Source organism: Acomys minous (genome assembly GCF_964271855.1).
Source record: "Acomys minous genome assembly, chromosome: 19".
Taxonomy (NCBI): Eukaryota; Metazoa; Chordata; class Mammalia; order Rodentia; family Muridae; genus Acomys; species Acomys minous.
Window position 1 is genome coordinate 44,103,525 of NC_140499.1, and position 20,637 is coordinate 44,124,161.

The 20,637-nt window shown below is 40.5% G+C and overlaps 1 protein-coding gene across 2 annotated transcripts in view; it reads right to left on the minus strand.

Moving 5' to 3' along the window:
* The window catches only part of KPNA4 (karyopherin subunit alpha 4), a 95,820-nt gene that overhangs the window by 43,511 nt on the left and 31,672 nt on the right, over positions 1-20,637 (minus strand). Inside the window, exon 1 of one of the 2 annotated variants that reach the window (XM_084768736.1) lies at positions 19,267-19,650. The exons of the other annotated variant lie outside the window; for it this stretch is intronic. Coding sequence (XP_084624862.1) covers positions 19,267-19,335 — 69 coding nt within the window. The 5' untranslated portion in view covers positions 19,336-19,650. Of the gene's footprint in view, positions 1-19,266; positions 19,651-20,637 lie in introns of those variants that run through there. 2 annotated transcript variants of the gene reach the window in all.

A 20,637-nucleotide genomic window follows, 5' to 3' on the forward strand; every position in this document is an offset into this window, starting at 1 on the left:
TCATACCTCAGGAGGGTTAACATAGGTAATGTTAAAAGAAATAAAAATGAAAAATTTAAATATTAAATCCAGACAGTGGTGGCCCACATCTCTAATCTCAGCACTCTGGAGGCAGAAGCAGGCAGATCTCTTGATTTGAGTCCAGGCTGGTGTACAGAGCAAGTTCCAAGACAGAGAAATTTTGTCTCAAAAAAAGAAAAAGGAAGGAAGGAAGGAAAGAAGGGAGGGAGGGAGGGGACAAATTTTGTGGCTGCATTATTTTGAGAAATTGTTAACAACCATTAAACTGTATTCACACTTAAAATTAGCAACTTTATACCTATTAAAAATTTTAAAATATGTAAAACCATTTATGTAAAATATATAAAACCTCCCCACCCAAACCACTGACATATTAAATCATTATTTTAGACTTTCTAGAAAGGATTCATTCCGCCGAATATAGTGGCACACACCTATAATGCCAGTAATCTGGAATCAAGGCAGGAAGGCTTGTAAGTTGAAGGCCAGCCTAGGCTACATAATGAGACACTATCTCAAAAACAAAACGATGCCCAGCTGCAATCCATGAAAAATGTATTAACCATGTATTTGCTAAGCACTAAAACTATAAAGGTAACAGTATATTCATATCCTTATGAAGGTAGTACTCAGGCTAGCAAGATGGCTCAGTAGATCAAATCATTTGCCATTTAGCTGGATCTCTGGGATCAATACAATGGAAGGGAAGAATCAACCCCTACAAGTTGTTCTCTGACATGAGTGATGTGGTGTGTCTGGGTGCGTGTGCGCACACACATTACTAAAAAGTTTTAAAAATGAAGGTTGTACTCTTATATGACAGAAAAATATAGTTTGTAAAATAGCAAGAAATCCTAACATTTAGCAAATATTGGGTGCCATGTACTATGCTAAACATATGATTCAGTTTTATCCATTTAATTAATTCAAACGTGCATACATACACAGGATTGCTGTGGTACACAGTTGAGGCAGAATTCCAGCTCTAGAACACAGTAGCATCTTAAAACAGAAACACAAACATAAGGTGCTTTGTTTTGTTTTTGCTTTTTGAGTCAGCATCGCACTATGTAATCTCGGCTGGCTTGTGGAACCAGGCTGGCCTTGAAATCATAAGAAATTCACGCGCCTTTTCTTACCAAGTGCTGTGATTCTTGTTATGTTACTCATGCCTGGTCTCAAAGGTAAATACTTAAGATAACAAATAAGCCAAAATTCTTGACAGGATGATTTAGATGAAGATATTCCAGACAGACAGGCAGATTCACTCCCCCCCCCTTTTCCTCCCCACCCCCCTCACTGTAATTCAGCAATGAGAAGGCCAAGGAAGCAGGAAGATGTTGATCTCAGTTCAAGACAATGTGGGCAACATAGGGAAAGATCCTGTCTCAAGTGAAGAACTACCTATAGACAAAAAATAATGTTCAACATCCTTAACTACCAGAGAAATGCAAAAATCAAAGTTACATTAGAATTCCATCTCACTCCAGGCAGAATAGCTATCAACAAGAAAACCAAACAGCAAATGTGGATTAGAATGTATGGAAAATGGAACACTTAATACATTGTTGGTGAGAATGTCAATGATTACTATGGGCAAGGCTAGAGAGGTGGTTCAGCAGTTAAGAGCACTATTCTTCCAGAGGCACGAGGTTCAATTCCCAGCACCCAAATGGCAGTTCACAACTGTTTGTAACTTCAGTTCTGGTACATCTGGCATCCTCGCACAGATATATACGTGCAGGCAAAACACGAATGTACAGAAAAAAGAAAAGAAAAACCTGTTACTATGGAGGGTCTATGAAAAAAAATTAACACACCTGTTATATGATCTAGCAATACTATTTGTGGGTATGTATCCATGAGAATCAAGGTCAGCTTATTATGAACACCCACATACCCATGTTTGCTGCTGTACTTTTACTAAATGCCAAGTCACAGAATCAGATTCAGTATCAACAGATAAATGTATAAAGCCAATGGTATACATAGACAATAGAGCTTGATTGAGCCAAAGGACGAAACCATGGTGTCTAGAGGAAAATGAATAGAACTAGAGATTATATTACATAAAGCAAGCCAATCTCATGATGACAAATATTACATGTTTATTTTTTCTCATCTGTGTAATCCAGGACAGAAGGGGCATGAAATTCAAAAGAGTATACCATTACAGGGTGTGAAAGAGCAAAGGGAGTACAAAGAAAGATTAAAAAAGATAATAGCAAATCAAAGTACATGTATACATTATAAAAATGAATGAAGCCTATTGCTTTTACAATTAACATACACTAGTTTTTAAAAGGTGTTATGTGCAGGACATGGGGAAGAACGTCAAAAGGAAGGATAGAGGAGGAAGCCAAGAGCTGCATTAATTTTATGAAGTCGAGTAATTTTGTTTTAATTGCAGGTTTCATCCTAAATAAGCATTACCACCTAAAAACACTTGGTGGGCACAAGTTATTTAGCCCAATTAATACGGTAAATCAAGTAGCAAAGGCAGACTAAGTTTCTGAATATGGATCAGTTCAAAGCATAGTATTTAAAACTATTTCCTATACTGCTTTAAAACTTATCTATGTTAAACAGCCTCCTGAAGTGAATAAGCTCTTTGCTTACTCCAGCTCCATGTATCCTTTCATTTTTATTAAGAGAGAAGAACTTAGAGCGGCTGCTTATCACTAATAATAGCACTAATTAGAACTTTAATATCTCTACCTATAAATACTATCTGAGAAATTAAACTATGGTTTGAAAATAACTATTTCCTCATTGAATTTTCTTAGGGAAGGGTTACAGTGAGAGTTTTTTCCCACAGTAGACATCACTGAACCACCAAGTAGACATTTAACAGTATTTGGAACCTTAAATACTATGCTGACGGCTGTTGGAGAAACTGGAAAGGTGACAGGAAAGCAATGGCCAACCAAGGACAACAACGAAATGCTTTATGCTAAGCAAAGTAGGATGAATAGATTAGTGACCAACTACTACTTTCAAGAATGTTCATCTTTCTTCAAACTTTTCATGTTTGTAACAGGAGAAACAAAAGTTGAGGAATTGTTATAAATGACTGAAGAAAACTCAACACATGAGAAATAACAGTGGGAAAAGTTACTATACTAGGAAATGAAATCAGATTTAATCAAATTAAGGAAGTCAGTAGAACCCAAGACTATGGAAGAATCTCATTTCTCTGTTGATCTGCTGCATTCTTAGATGAGAAAAACAACTCTACTTTAAAAAGAAAATGTTAAACTGGACACAACTGTTCAAGCCTATAATCTCAGTACTAGGAAGGATGAGACAGGTGAGAGAAAGGCTAGCCTGGGCAATACTCTGAAGCTGCCTCAGAAAAACAAAAACCAAAACCCTAGAAATAGAGATGACTCATTGGCTAGGAGCATTGGCAGAGAACTCAGGGTTGGTTCCCAGCTTCTGTACTGTTTCACAACCACCCCTAACTGCAGTTTCAAAGGATCCAATGCTATCTCCTGACTTCCACTAACATTAGGCACATACATGGTGCACATAAATGTACAATAAATAAACATAAAGCAAAGAAACAATCAAAATATCCACCCACTTAAACAAAAAGTTAAAGTCGGGCATGATGGCATAATCCCAGCACTCAGAGGGTGGAGGCAAGAGGACTGTTGCAAGGGTGATGATGTCAGTTTGGTCCCATAGAGACAGAGCTCCAGGATAAAAGGACTACACAAGACCCCATCAAAAAACAGTCTGCCATTAAAAAAATTTTTAAGGTAAAATATGAAAATCAAAATATTAAGGAATGCTTTCCTCCTATGTTACAAGAACAAAATAAAAGTAAACTCGTGGCTTTCTTATGAAAGAAATATATTGTATTGTCTATTGCTTTAACATATTCAGAGCTGGGCAGCAGCAATGTGTCTTCTCTCAGTCCTGCTTTTGTTTTGTCAATCAACAGATATAATAAAATTAATAAAGGCATGAAGGTAAAAGGAAAGAGAATGAAGCAAAAACAGACCCATTTATATAAGCATTAAAGGCCACCCTGATTAAGGGAGTGGTTTTCTGAGGTGTCCCTTCTAGCTGTTCTCATCTCACGGGCCATCTCCACCCTCATATCTCAGATGGAGGAAACAGACAACTGTCAAACATGCAAGAGAGAATTTCATGGCTGCCTCTGCAGTCTCCCTGCTTGGGCTTCAAGCTTTGCATTCAGCCCCTTAAAATCTGCATTTTGTCCCTGCAAGTATGGTTTTTGAAGTTCCTGGACAAAGCTGGTCATTTCCTTCAATAACCCTTTGAACTCGCTCCTAAGAGGCTGTCACGTGTCCTAGAGACCTTATCAGAGTGTGTTTTCCTTTCTAACTGCTTCTATTCATTATTTTTACATGAAAACATATTTAATTAAAAATTATGACTTTACGTGTATGACTGTGTTGCCTGCATGTTGGTCTGTACACCACTTTGATGTCTGGTGCTCATGGAGTTCAGAAGAGGGTGCCCACCTTGGAACTGAAGTTATGGATGGTTGTGGGCCACTATGTGGGTGCTGTGAGTTGAACCTGAGTGTTCTGGAAGAGCAGCCAGTGGTCTTAATCACCAGTCACCGCTCCAGCTCCTCTTAATGAAAAATGTTAATTAGATAACATTATAGGATTTTGTAACTGAAAAGAATAAAACTTTTTGCTTTATATTACTTCATTTTAGAGAGACACAGAGACAAAGTGACTTTCTTAAGAATGTCAAGTCTCAGATATTCTGGATCAAGTCCAATATTCTTTGCCACACACAACGACTTTTCTATCCAAGATCTAATTCTATTTTGTTTGAGGAACACCACTTTTCCAAAGCACATGCATAACTTCTCATTCTCATCAATAGTGTACAAGAATTCTAAATTCCCCATAACTTTACCAACACAATTTTCTTTTTTGTTATTTTAAAAATGTGTCCAAGTTGATTTTGGGGGGGGGGGTTGAGACAGGGATTCTGTGTGGCCTTGGCTGTCCTGGACTCACTTTGTAGACCAGGTTGGCCTCAAACTCACAGTGATCCACCTGCCTCTGCCTCCTGAGTGCTGGGATTAAAGGCATGTGCTATAACCGCCCAGCCCAAGTTGATCTTTAACTTAATGCTTTAGTCTTTACATTACACTTGTATGTGCTATGCGCATGCCTATGGCAGGGATGTGTATGGAGATCAGAGCACAACTTGTGGGTATTGGTTGTCTGCTCAACCTCGTAGGAACTCACAGTCATTAGGCTTGCTGCTGAGCCATGCCACAGGACCCAAGCAATCCCAGCTTGTTCAAGGGCCAAGTTCTCCCTATAGATATCCATCCGTAAATTCTGTAGCTCTTTTGTTTTAAATAATAAAGATCACTTCCAACTTTAGGAGGGACACTAGACATTATTTGGGGGGGGGGGGTCAGAAGAAAATCAAATTGCTATGAACTACCCGCTCACAAAGAGGAAAATATGAACTTGAATTTTAAAAAATCTTATTTAATTATCAATCCTAACCAGACCACTGACATTTTTTTCTCTCTTATAAAATGTTCACTCAGGCATGGTGGCATACAACTCTAATCCAGGTACTTCTGAGGCTAAGGCAAGATGATCTCAGATCCAAAGCCAGCCTGGACAACTTAGTGAAACCGTATCTCAAAAAAGAATAAATTAATTCCCTAAAATATTTCCTTTAGTGGCAACTCTATGGCAGGCTCAGTAATCCATCCTGGCTATTTAAGAGGCTGATAGAGGATCACTTGAACTCTAAAGTTCAAGGAGGGTATGGGCAGAACAGACGGTCAGCATTTGGGGAGACACTGACATAGAGTAAGCATGCAAATTCCTTTAACTTTAAGCACCAGAGTTTTGGGAGGTAGAAAAAGCACCCTGACGGCTAAAGTAGCTTGTGTGAAGGGCCTTAAGAAGAGGACTATTGTTGTCTAAGAGCTAGAGGAAAAAAGAAGATACAGGAAGGAAAAGTAGATAAAGACCAAAACTGAAGAACTTAAAGGTTTCAATTGGGCATTCAGAAGCTAAATGTGGCACATAGTAAGCTATTAAAGCCAGCAAGCACGGCCTGTAATCCAAGCACTCATGGGGGCAGAAGCAGGCATACCTCTGTGAGTTCAAGACCAACATGGTCTACAAAGCAGTCCAGGACAGCCAAGGCTACACAGAGAAACCCTGTCTCGAAGAAAACAAAACAAAACAAAAACAAACCCAGGACCCTAATTAAGCTAGGCAAGCACTCACCACTGAGTACTCAGCCTGATCAGACAGTAGAGAGCCAACAGTAATCTGCAACATTGTAGCAAGTGAACAGAAAAGAATGAAACATCATTATAATAGCAACCCTTTCCAAAAGAGACTTTCTACCTTTCCATATCATAAGATGTTCCTGGTTGGGAATTAGGAGAAGGGTGCCATATTTATGGACCAAAAAAGCCTATCTATAAACAGACCATGGAAAGAAGGAAGGAAGGAAGATTGATCAATTTTCTTTAGCTTGGGCAGATTTTATAAGCTCAGTTAAATTATCTTTAGTAACTTAACACATGTTAATACCAAGACTAAGATAGTAGCTAGGGAAAAAAAATTAGTACCTAATTTGGCAACTGGCAAGCACTGTGGTAAAAATTCATGAATTCTCACAGAGACAATCTTACCTTTAGTATCATAGATAATGTGAGAACTGGCCTGGTAACTTTCCTAATAACCTACCCCACTTAACCCTAATCTAAATAAAGGAGGGTTTCTTGTTATTAAAGGTTCAACCAAAACAAGTACCCACAAAGGTGGGGTTTTAATTTTTTAGATGCAGAAGTTAAGGCTGAAAACATTACACTTTCCTAATCATCTGTGGCTAATGAGGTGTAATCCTTAGTCTTCTAATTCTAGAGATCAAGCTTTTCTATTCAAGGGAAGAGTTAACAAATAGAAAACACTTAGGATTCTTTCCCTTCAAACTGAAGGTTTGTTAAGGAAACAAAGCAGTTTACTACAACTCTAGCTCACAATAGTCAAATACTCCCACATGTTCAGCCTAAGCCCAGGGCTCTGAGAGATCTGACCTGGTAGAATAAGAATTAAGACTATGCTGTTCACTGCTTTAAGCTCATGCTTATAACAGAATTTCAGACACAGATGCGGAATAAATATCTGCAGAATAAATGCATGCAACGAAGGGAAGGGTATAAGTAAACACCAGTGACAAAGAGCTGCTTGCACAAATCCAACTGTGACTTTTGGGTTGTAGAAATTTGGTCATGACTCCAAAGCATTCTTTGAATTATTTTTTCTTTGTTATCACTGTTAATGCCATTATAAATAAAACTCACATACTATATACAGTTTACTCACCTAAATAAATACAACGTAGGATATTTTCATAATGACTGCTACCGTCTAACTCTAGGTGACTTTCATCACCACAAACAGCAGCCCTACACCCAAAGCACTTTTCCTCATTTCCTCTGTCCTAACCCTTAGCAACCAGTAATTACTTTCTGCCTTCAGTTACTTATTCCAGACATTTAACAGAATGACATTATGAATATCTATTTGTGTACTCCTCCCACCCACTGCAACACATCTTCCAAAATCTTTGGAATTTCAAGATAAAAGTGTCTTTAGAAGCCACGCATGATTGCATATACCACACCTATAACCTAAAAACCTGGAGGCTGGTGTAGGGGCATCGTAAGTTTATAAATTGGAGGCCAGCCTGAGTTACAAAGGGAAACTGCTCAAAAAGAATACCAGCCAGTAGTGGTGGCATGTGCCTTTAAACCCAGCAAGCAGAGACCCTGTCTCAAAATAACAAAAACCAGCCAAACAACCAAAAAAAAAAAAAAAAAAAAAAAAAAGAATGCCACTAGAATGCTTGTATGACAGTGGCTGGGCATATGATTACATACTTAGAGATTTGGGGCTTAACTTGATCATTAGTATTATTTGCAGAATTGTTAAACAAACCCAAAGACTTACACTTAAGTTTTACACTTACACTTACTTAAGTTTTGTCCCTGCCTCAGGGAAGAACCTTATCTTTATCTCTCAACCTCTGGGCAAGAGAGCGAACTCTATGAGCTACTTTAACAAACTAATTGAACCAATGGAGGATAGTCATGGAAATCTGAATTTACAGATCAATCAGAAGGCTACAACCTGTGCCTGAAAATAGCATATGAAAAGTGGGGAAGGGGGGCAATCTTGTGGGAGCAAATCCTAGACAGCTTCTGAAACCGATCTGGATGATGTCTAGCTGATATCTTAAAAATAAATAAATAAATAAAACCCTGCTTGAGAGATTAACATTAATTCCTACCCCCCAAACTTGCAAAAAAAAAAAAAAAAAAAAAAAGAAATCTCCCAAATCTGGTGTATTACATGTAGAGCAGTTTTGCTATATTTTCCTATTTGTAAATGGGATTTTTAAAAAACTTCTTACAGGAGTCATAATTGAGGGTATAACCATACTGTTACTTATATCATCAGTCATCCTTAGACCCTGACTCTAATCAAAATGCCAGCTGTTGCTTTGGATTTATCTGATTATAAGAACAGGATCAATCATTATGCTTGAACTATTTGGAGCTGGGTCTGTTATTAAAACAGCTCCTTCTGCTTGGAGTATTGGGCAGGGTTTCTCTGTGTAGCCTTGGCTGTCCTGGGACTTGCTTTGTAGACCAGGCTGGCCTCGAACTCGCAGAGATAAGTGCTACTAGAATTAAAGGTGTGCACCACCACGCCGACTCTGCAACTTTCAATTTTAACACCATCAAAAAGACCACAGTAGCCTTCCAACCACCAGAGAGCCAAAAACAGAGTTGGGTTTCCACACTATCTACTGAAGAACCAGGTATGACATAACTATGTGGAAATATCAGATCAACATTGTTCTTTTTCTGGACTACCAAAAGCTCAAAGTGGTTAAAGAGGCAGGTCAAACAGCAACAAGGCCATCTATCTCCAAGGACCACACAGAAACCACTCAATGTAGGGATACCGGGGTACAACTCCCAAACAGATTAATGGAACTGCTACTTGGGGGAACCTCAAACATACCATTAAAACCAAAGCAGGCATTGGGAGCAATGACAGGGCCAGCTGACACATTCAGTTAGGAGAGCAATAACAGAAGGACACCAAGACTCCATTTTTGTAAGAGGGAGGAAGACTGTTTTGGTTCAAGAGATACAGCCCCATCATAACAGAGGGCATGATGCCTAGGATACACTCAGTAGATAACAAGAAAATTTGCTTTTTAGTATTAGAACATATGTCCATAATCAAATTAGAGAACACTGTATTTTTACTTTTGTTAATAAAAATTCAATGAAGTTCGTAGTAAAATGTAATTTACATTCATCTTACAAGTTAAAAACAAAACAACAAGACAGGGTCTTACTGTGTATACCATGTTGGCTTCACTATGCTCCTGTCTCTGGGCTCCTGAGTGCTGAGATTATACGTGTGCATATCACACAGAGTTTACATTAAGTTTAAAGTAAATTAAATTTATGGTAAAGTGGCAAGCAATCAAATTTTGTTCTGTTACTAATTAATTTTCAATAGTCAAGCTACTCATATTACCAGCAAATGTTTTTGACCTGAAAATCATTATGGCTACTACACAGTGTGATTTGGAAGTGTTTTCTAGTGCTGTAGAGACAGCTCAGTGGTTAAGGCACTTGGCTGATCTTCTATCCAGTTCAATTCCTTTCACTCACATGGGCTTTCACATCCATCTGTAACTCTAGTCCCAGGCAATCTGATGCTTATTTCAGACCTCTGCAGATACTGCACACATGTGGTACACAGACATAGATGCAGGCAAAACACCCATACACATAAACAAAAGACCTGTTTTCTGGTTAAATTTACAATCTGTGGGGGAGCGACAACAAAACCTACATAAAGCATTAAGCCAGGTGGGGGTGGTAGTACACTCATTTAAATCCCAGCACTTGGTGAGGCAGAGGCAGGAGGTTCTACAGAGTAAATTCCAGGACAGCAGAGAAACCCTGTCTCAACAACAACAACAACAACATCAACAACAAACAAGAAGTCTGATGATCTGAGTCTTATTTCCAAACCAACCTGGTAGAAAGACAGAATCAACTCTTTCTAATTGTCCACTGATCTCACATGCCTGCTATGGCAAACTTGTGTCCATGTATACATGTACTCACACACATACAATAAAGGTAAAAAACAAATTTAAGAGTCTATAGTAATTGTAAGTGGCAGTTATTTGTAACAAAGCAATGTTAATAAACTACAAATGTGATTATTAAAGTATGGTCCATGGGGCCACAGGTCCTGAGACATTTTAAAAGAATTTTTAAGGTCAAAACTATCTTCTTGACAAAGCACACATTAATAATGTATGTGTTGGTGTGTGGGTGTACATATGTCTGTTAATACTACACTGATGCAAGGGGGTTATAAAACTGATAGTGCACTAGCATGGATTAAGATAAAACAGCATTATACTGTAATGGTGTCACTGTATTTCAGTTAGGGCAAGTTATGAAGAATGTCCTTGGGGCTGGAGGGATGATTCAGCAATGAAGAACTCTGGCTACTCTTCGAGACAACTGGGTTCAACTCTCAGCACCCACACAGCTACTTAAAGCCATCTGCCACTCTGGTCTCAGGAGATCAACACTCTCTTCTGGCCTTCAGCAGCACCAGACATGCATAGTGCACAGACATACATGCCAGGCATAGTAGTGCAACCTTTAATATCAGCACTTGGGCTGTAAGGACAGCCTAGTCTACCTTATGAGTTCTAGGCAAGTAAGGGCTACATGGCAAGTTACAAGCCAGCCAAGGCTACACAGTGAGAGACCCTGCCTCAAACTAACTCACACACAGAACATTTATCAGTTAAATATGACCTTTTCTTTCTAATTATGTGAGAAAACAGGAGCATACATAAATCACTCCTACAGCAATATGTAACTTCTATAATCAGATGTAGAAACAGAACTTGGAATACTTAGGTTGTGAGTTAACTAACCTTTTTTTTCCCAAGAAAGAGCATTTTTACTTAATGACAGAAATTATGGTTATTTTGGTTCAGTGTCTGGCAGATTTTTGTTTTGTTTTAAATGAGCAAAGTAAGCCTATGGCTTAAAGACAAACAATTTACAGTATTTACTGTTAATGATTAAAATTTGGGCTTTCAAGTAAAAATTAGTTTTAGAAAACTGTGTTCACCACCATAAGCTTGACATGTTTCCAACACTAGTGATTTTTCTGAATTGTACTAATAGCAATTGTGAATTTTCTCTTCCTTCCCCCCCCCCCCAATACTCTTTTTAGGTTGGGAGAAAATCTTTTCATTTCATAACAAACCATGTCATCATTTGAAGATCTGAAAAACTTCAGTTTGGTTTAGTCAGTAGAATGCTTTCCAAATAATTCATGTAACAAAACCACAAATAAATATACTGGAAGTATAAGTAAGACTAGTGTCTGTGGTTCAATCAATATCTTAGCCTAACAATGTAAGGAGTATATTGATATGGCTTCAGATTCAACCATTCAACCAATCTTAATTTAATAATCATCCCTGAAGCTATACTGTAAGTATCCTTGATTATGTATCCTGAAAAGCCAGGCAGTGGCACACATCGGTTTACCCAGCACTCGGGGAGGCAGAGGCAGGAAGATCTCTGTGAGCTCAGGCCAGCCTGGTCTACCAAAAAACCCAAAAAAGTATCTTGCTTTTTTTTTTTTACTCATCTGTATGCTAAATTCAGGAATTTATATGGAATTCGTCTCTTGCGCGCTCTCAGCTCCCCCCTCCCTCCTCCCTCTCTCTCAAGACAGGGTTTCTCTGTTTAAGCCCAGGCTATCTTGGAACTCAGAGATCCACCTGCCTCTGCCTCCCAAGTGCTGGGATTAAAGGCGTGCACCACCACCTCCCCACTCAGCTGTCTTCTCTTAAACCAGATATCAAAGATATGGAAAAAATGTTAAATATGAACATCCTTTTCATTAAATAATTTTGGTTTGGGGGAAGCCAAGTTATTTGCACTAAATTTTTTATATTCATACAAGTTAACTTGGAAGGGCTAGGTCGTCTCTTTTCCCCCACATGAGGTCCCAGAGATTGAACCCAGGTTCGTCAGGCTTGGTGGCAAACACTTTTGCCTGCTGACTTATCTCTCCAGCTCAATATATTAAAAGTATCAATTTTAGGTGCGCATGGGCTTAATATCAATGCTTGGGAGGCAGAGGCAGGTGGATCTATGAGTCCAAGGTTAGCCTGGTCTATAGCCACGGCTACAAAAAGAAATCTTGCCTCAAAAAACAAAACACAAAAACACCCTAAAAAAAAAAATACTGATTTTAGTTTCCAAACTGGAAAATATTGAAAGAATCTTCAATGAGTCTCAAATCCCAAACATGTACAGATTTTTGAGCTAAAACGCATACTGTTCTTTTTTCCCTTTCTTCTCTTCCTCCCTGGTCTTACTATAGATCAGACTGACTTAAAACTCAATAGTAATTGTCCTGCCTCAGCCTAGCCTGTCCAGAAAAGATTTCCCGGGACTAGAGTTACAAATGGATGTGAGGTAACCGCAACTAAACCAGGTAAAGGATCAGACATTGAGCCATTGTTCTCACCTCAGAAAATATTTTTAATTCATACTGGTTAACAGCCATAATTTTCAGGTCATAGACATTTGCTGGTAATGTGAGCAGCTTGACTACTGAAAACGTTAAACTTTTATATGGGATTCCAAGAAGCCTGTGCCACCATGCCACACACAGCTCTGTTGAATTTTGTAGGTGCCACTCAAAGGATTATTCTCACAGTAGTGTCTAGCAGATTAAGGGAGTCTCCCTGAACACTGACTTTACCAAATCTAAGGGAAAGCAGGTGTGTTTTTAGTATTAAAAGTTCACAAATGATATAAAACTCCAAAAATCTCTGTGCAGAAAGGAACAGTAATGCCTAACCTTTACAATATACTACTACTGCTTCAAACAAAACCTTTTGATCAAATTTGAGATCTGCCTTAGGCTGGGAAAAACATAAGATAGGATATAGTATTAAAAATACAGAAGACAGCCAGGCACACGCCTGTAATCCCAGCACTCTGGGAAGCAGAGGCAAGCGGACTGCTGTCAGTTCAAGGCCACCGGATCTACAAGGTGGGTCTAGGAACAGAGAAACCCTGTCTCAGAGGGTAAAAGGACAGAAGACTTTGATACACCTTAATTGTTAAGTCAGAAGCACAAATTTCTTTAATTTCTAAGACTGAGATAAATTGGTGAACACACTTTATGTTCCTCATAAAGTTCCTTTAGGTGCTCAGTATCTTCCTATTTCTGTGCCAAAACTAAACCAGAGGCATCAAATCAGCAACGTCTGTCAAATTGTGATTATGCATTCTCATTCAGCGCAGGCCTAAGTGAATGTCCACTACCCCAGAGAACACTGCAAATAGTTTAAGAACCCACAACCACTGTCCAGGATAAATAACTACCTATGGAGATGGAGACATGCCTCAATAACTAAGTTGGTCTCCCAGGACCCAGGTTTGATTCTTAGCACCCACATGGTAGTTCACAATCACCTGTAAATCCAGATCCAGGGGATATGACACCCTTTTTTAGCCCTGGCAAACAACAGGCACACATGTGGTACACAGACATATGCAGCTAAAATATTCATGCACACAAAATAAAAAATACTAAAAAACAAAAACCCAAAAAACTATATTAAGGGTATAGATGTAGTGGTGCATATTCCAGGACTTCAAAGGTAGAGGCAGGTAGATAGAGCTCTGTGAGGTCAAGGCCAATCTGGTCTACACAGCAAATTCCAGGCCAGCTAGGGGCTACACAGTGAGATTCTGTCTCAAAAATAAAAACACTCCCAAACAAATGACTATATTAGAAAGCACAAGAGCTTGGACTCGACTGTCTACAAAAGCTAAGCCAAACAAACACTGCCTATGTATTTTTCCTAAAGCTTTTCACTCTCAAAATCACTCATATACTCTTCTCAATAGTGTATACTAGTACACCATTTGGCATACTAGTAAACCATGAAATGCAAGGACATCTTGGTATTTTAAGAAAAATATCAATGAAGCAATTCTAAAGTCAGTTGTCTTATAAACCAGAGAAACTGATATAGGAAGCTAAAGAAATATTTAAATCCTAGTGATATTTCTATCAGATGTCTCATATTGTTTCATGCTTGAACTATTATTTAAAGAATAGACAGTAGTTATTTTAAGCACAGTAAATATGTTCCAAGATTTGTGATGAGAAAGGTCAGTCTCTAAAGTTAATAAGACTTAATAGCTTAGCAATGTTTTTCACTCTATACACTTTGAGTGAACACAGCTAGTTCCAAAACCAAAGCAGCCCATCACCTTTATTAAACCTTTCCAGCCTGGCTACATATTTTATACTCAGAATTATGTGGTATTTTAGTACTCATAGTTAGCCTAAGTTGTTTTCACAAGATCCAATTACTTCTCTAACATATTTTATACTCTATTTCATCCTGCAAACTTTTAGAATGCTTATAAAAACTTTGAAAGCTTATTAGAGATGCTACGAAAGAGTTCCTCTCTACTATCAAACTTCAAGTAGATGAGCTGAATTTGCTTGACAAATGTCACTGGCAGTTTAGTCACTAGCCATTTCCTATATCATACTTTATGTTACCTTCTTTATGTTACTACCCTCCAACTGGCACTGGACCATCCTCTACCACACTGTGGGGAAGAAGACACACTCTGGTATCTGGTAATTCCTTAAACATTATTTCAAGTAGATACTCAAGCAGGGTACAGTTGTAAACACCTGTAATCTCCGTGAGTTCAAGGCCAGCCTGGCCTACAAGGTGAGTCCAGAATAGGCAAGGCTACACAGAGAAACCCTGTCTTGAAAAACTAAACCAAACCAAAATAACCAAACAAACAAACATCAAATCAAATAGATACAAACACTTCCTTTGACTTCTGTCTTTCAAAAAAGCATGACTTTTTTTTTTGGGGGGGGGGGAGTGATATACTGAAAGAAACTAATGAGTATTATATAGAAACCTATGAGTCTTAAAATTATGACTTCAGAAGGGTCACATCACATCATTGTGCTCAAATAGCCCTCCAATAGACAACTCAACAATGACTCTTTAATGTGACATAAAGTGCAAAGTAACATAAGTTATATATTCACACGGGGGGGGGGGGGGAATGCTAAAAAACAGTCAAATGACTGCACATAAGAAAACAAGAAAGTAGATCACACTGAATCCTATGAGATTCCCCTCTCCCTCTAACATAAAAGATAAATTGTAGTGACTCCTCAGGCAACCTACTACTGTCTACAGCACTCATACAAACAAGAGTCAGGCACTACCAGTTTTGTAGATGAAAAGAATCCTAAGACTTAAATATTCTTCCAAGGTTACACACAACTTAGAGATCACGTAAAATTAAACTGGTAGATTTAATATTTATTATTTCCAGTCAACTTCTCCCCAAAATGTTACAATTACCTCCCTCTATATGCTGTTGTATATTTACACATATGCTGTTTAATAAGGTAGCTACCATCCACCTGAAATTAATAAGCACTTAGGATACAGCTGGTCTAAACAGAGAAATACTGTAATGGTAAGATACAAACTGGATTTTAAATAGTAAGAATCATATATGTGAAATATTTCATTTCTAAGGCACAGATTAAATGTTAAAATGGCACTTAGGACATACTAGGCTAACTCTTGCTGTACAGCAATAGCCCTGCCTCCCCCAAAACATAAACCTTAAGACTCAACCCAAAAAGCATTATTTTCTTAGTGTCTGTTATATTTCACATACACTACATATGTAACACAAAGCAGTAACTATATCATAGTCTAAATACATTGTATATGTAACTATATCTGGAGGGGAGAAAATGTACATACAGGGCTTTGGAAAGATACAGGCATGTATGTAACAAATCCAACAGACTGTCTAGAATCAATAAAAAACATAAGAAGACATGTACTTGTCTCATTACAAGTACACACGACTTTCAGAAGTTTTTGTTTTCTCCTACAGTACTGGGGATCAAACCCAATGAGTCACCATTGAACACCCCCCATTTATGTATTTTGAGTAAGTCACAGAAATAAAATAATGTTTATTTAATCATGACATATTTGTAGGTAGGAAAATGAAAATATTATAATTTCCAATGCACATACATGGATTCAGCCACTAGAGAGTGGATATAGAGACTATGATCACAAAACATGTCTAATATGCATTTTTATATAATTTTAAATTACCTATCATAGTAGCTATATAAATTCAGTATTTAACCCATTAGTCTACAGTGGCAACGAATACATAGTAAGGGTAAACTTTTTTTTTTTTTTAATATTTTGGGATTTTTTTGTTTGTTTTAAGATTTATTTATTATGTATACAATGCTCTGCCTGCATGTACACCTGCAGGCCAGAAGAGGGCATCAGATCACATTATAGAAGGTTGTGAGCCCCCATGTGGTTGCTGGGAATTGAACTCAAGACCTCTGGAAGAGCAGGTGGTGATTTTAACCACTGAGCCATCTCTCCAGCCCATAAGGGTAAACTTTTTAAAAAGATAACTTTAAAACAGGGTAGGGTGACACAATCACAGCACTTGGGGGAGAGAAGCAGTGATAATGCCACATTAAAAAAATAACAAAACAGCCGGGCGTGGTGGTGCACGCCTTTAATCCCAGCACTCGGGAGGCAGAGGCAGGTGGATTGCTGTGAGTTCGAGGCCAGCCTGGTCTACAAAGTGAATCCAGGGCAGCCAAGGCTACACAGAGAAACCCTGTCTCAAAAAACAAAACAACAACAACAAAAAAAACCCAACAACAACAACAACAAAAAAAACAATGTGGCAGGATGGACAAAGTGTCACAAACCTGCAATTTTAGCATTCAGGAGGATGAGCGAGAAAGATTCAGAGTGTAAGATTATTCTGGGCCACAGCTATATAGTAAGACCCTGCCAAAAGAAAAGAACAAGAGGGGGGGTGGAAAGGGAGAATGGAAGTCTGGCAACCCTATAAAAAGTTAGATGTAAATTTTCAGTATCACCTAGCATTCTAGGTTTGTAATAAAAATAAGCAAAAGGGTTAACCATGTGTCCACCAAGATGAACTCACTGTGGTATAACTACAGGCAAGAATATTATTCAGACCTAAGAAAGAAACACTCTTGTTACTGCAAGGATGAGCCTTCAAGGCAGTCAGTCACAAAATATCGTAAGATTTATATTCCATTTATAGGAACCATTCCAAAAAGGCAGTGAAAACATTGTTTTAGGCTGCAATAGCTGAGAAAAAGAGTCACTGCTAATGACTTATATCAGAGGTTCTTTAGGAAGTAGTAAATATACTAAGATTGGCTTTGGTGCTCATTGTACAACTATGTGAACACACTAAAAAATACTTTACACGGGTGAATTGCATAGTGTGTGAATCACATGTCAAGGAACCTGCTAGAAATAGGTAGCAAAAGAAAAGAATTAGAGAGGTTGGCTGGTTACCTGTTTTTTTTCTGAAATTTCTAACTTTGTGGTATTTATCAGTTTTGTAGTTTCCTAACATGATTTTCTCATTCTAAATATTTGTATTAGTAAAAAAAAATCGTTCCACATGTAAATTTAATGACAACTATGAATTATATACATTTAAAAGGCTGACTCTTGTGAACGTAAGTAAAAAGTATATTACTCCAATAAAGAGTAATTCGGGAGCCAAAGAAATGGCTCAGTGGTTAAGTTCCAAGCACCCACATAGCAGCTCACAACTATTAGCTCCAGTTCCAGGGGATTGGACACTCTCCTCTGGTCTCCTTGGACACCAGACACACACACACACACACACACACACACACACACACACACACACGATGCACATACACACAAATGCAGACAAAACACCTCTACACATAAATCTTAAAGACTTAAAATTTCTTCTAATATAAAAATTGATCACAAAAAATAAGCTTCATTAACCTTCAAACAATCTCTGAACAGTCCACACAGACCTTGGGACATACACCCTAAAACAGAACGAACTACATGAAAAGACTGAATGGCACTGTGAAAAGTAAACAAAAGTTGCTATCTCACTCAAGCAAATACTCAAATTCAGAAACAGCAGTATTAACATCAGTTACAAAAACATATAGGGGGATAACACACTTTCCCACTTTCTCATAAAAGCTAAACTCGACTCAGAATGGTTTGTGTTAAAAAAAAAAACAACCCAAAACTGAAGGAAAGAGTTTATTTTTTAAAAAAAATCACAATGGGGAGAATCTGTGTGTTTAATACATCGAACCTTGGAAGCAGCTGTGTCTAAGACAATGAAGCCTTCTTTCCCCCTTTAAAGTAATATGTGATGGTGTCAGTACACAGCCCACCGGATTCTTCACCGACACCACCACCAGGAGGTGGAGGAAAAGGTACTATAGAGGATGACAGCTTTGTAAAACCATTTGGACTTTCTAAGAATGTAAGCTATATGATCTCTTCTCAGGAGAGGAGTAAAGAGGTCTGCAGACAGGCTCAAGTAAAGGGGTTGGGGGGGTGGGGGGGATGTTGGTCCTTTGACTGGAAAAGGGCACATCGTGAGACATATCTTGACTCAGCTAGGACCAGAGTGAAACCCAGGCCGCTGGAAGGCACTGTTAGCATCACCAGGAAGCCTCTCGCGGCGGGGGTGTCTTTTTCAACAGAGAAGTTGACTCCTGTAGTTTGGACGTTGGGGTAAAACCGGAGTCTAGGCGATCAGAAAAAAACAAAACAAAACAAAACAAAAAGGAAAAAACGCCTGCAAGTGGAGGCGTCTCTGGCCCCTAGAAGTTACGAGGTCGCCGCTGGCTCCCTACATCGCCCTCCGCCCGGCGACGCCTGGCGTCGGGGCCGGAGCAGAACGAGAGCCTCCGCCGCTACCGGGCCTCCGCCACGGGCCGACACTCCAGCCGCCCGCACCCGCCGTCTGGCCGGCTCAGCGGGGCAGGCCTAGGCCGCGCCCGGAGGGCCCGGGCGCTGTCGCCGGCGGAGGCGGAGCAGGCCCGGCACAAACTTCCCGGCGCGGCGCCCGCGTCACGGCCGCCCGCCCGCCCGCCCAGCGCCATGCCGGCCGCCGCGCCCGCCCGACTCCACACGCACCCCGAGTCCCACCGGGGCCGGAGGCCTCGGGCCCCACTGTACCTCCAAGTCGCGGCCTTTGTTCTTAAAATTCTTGAGCCGTTGGTTGTCCAATTTCTCGTTGTCCGCCATGGCCGGGCCGGCGACTCTCCCCCCCCAGCCCGGGCCCCGCGGGATCCGCCCCAACCACCGCGCCGCACCGACGCTCCCAGGAAGCCGGCCGCCGCCTGCGCCGCCCGCCCGTCCGCTCCTTTCCTCTCGCCCGGCCTCCGCGGCCTCCGCTCCCCGGCCGCCCTCTCCTGCCCCGAGTCCGGGTACCACAGCAGCTCCGGCGAAGACAAGCCCGGGGCCGGCGGCGGCAACGGCGGCGGAATGTGCTGCCGGCTGAGAGGGGGGGAGGCAGCCTCGATCTGAGGGCCCGGCTTTGCGGCCACGCCCATCGCCGCCAGACCGGTTCGCCGATTGGCCGGCCGGGCTCCGGCGCGCTTGGCCAATCAGAAGGCGCGATGGAGAGCGGGGGGCGGAAGAGCGAAAGGAAAGGGGAAGGGAGAGTCCGGGGCAGGAAAGGACCCGGGCGGAGGGGTGTGGCCACGCGCGGAGGGAGAAACCCCAGGCGGCCAAAGACAAGCAGACCCGGGAGCGGGCGAGGAAGGGCAGGGTGTATAGTCTTCCTGGTTATGGTGGCACGGCTATCGGGGTAGCCTTGGATGTTGGGGCTCTGGATTCGTTCTTTTCTCATCAGGTATTACTTTAGCGCTTCATTCACTTTGGAAGGCAAAGAGGTGTCTAAGTTCCACACAAGGTCCTAAACCTTTAGCCCTGTTCTGGGAATTACATACTGTCCTAGGGCCAGTGTGTCAGGGCTAGGACTGACTAGGGTGACGCGCATTCCGAAAACTCAAGGGAAAGCGAGAGGGACAGAGAAGGAAAAGGAAAGGGGCCTCTGACCAAGTGCCCGCAACAGGTAGAAACTTAGGAAGAATTGATCCTTCCGTAATACTCCCTTTTTGGGTAGCTCGTCTTGGGAAGTTAAACTGATTGGTCACCAAGTATTAATATGTAGAGAGCCAGACTAGGATCCTTGACGTAGCTAATGCAACATTGTGACTGTTGATAAAGGAAGCTAATCCCAAATATACTGTCTTAACGAGGAACATTGTAACCAAAGGCGGAAGTAAAACAGATAAAAAAAGAACCTCTCAATTTTTTTTTTCAGAAGAGGTCAGGACTGATGACAGGCTGGTGACGCGGTTTGTAACCTTAGCAACTGTGCGTGACCGGGAGCAGCTAGCTAGCGCAGGGCCTGCCCGAACTAGAAAATTCAAAGCCACTTTGAGCAGTTTAGTGACAACCGCCCGCCCCCATTCCCCCCTCCCGCCCCCTCTTCTCCCCTCCCGCCCCCCCCCCCCACCTTCGTGTGCATCTCAAGATAAG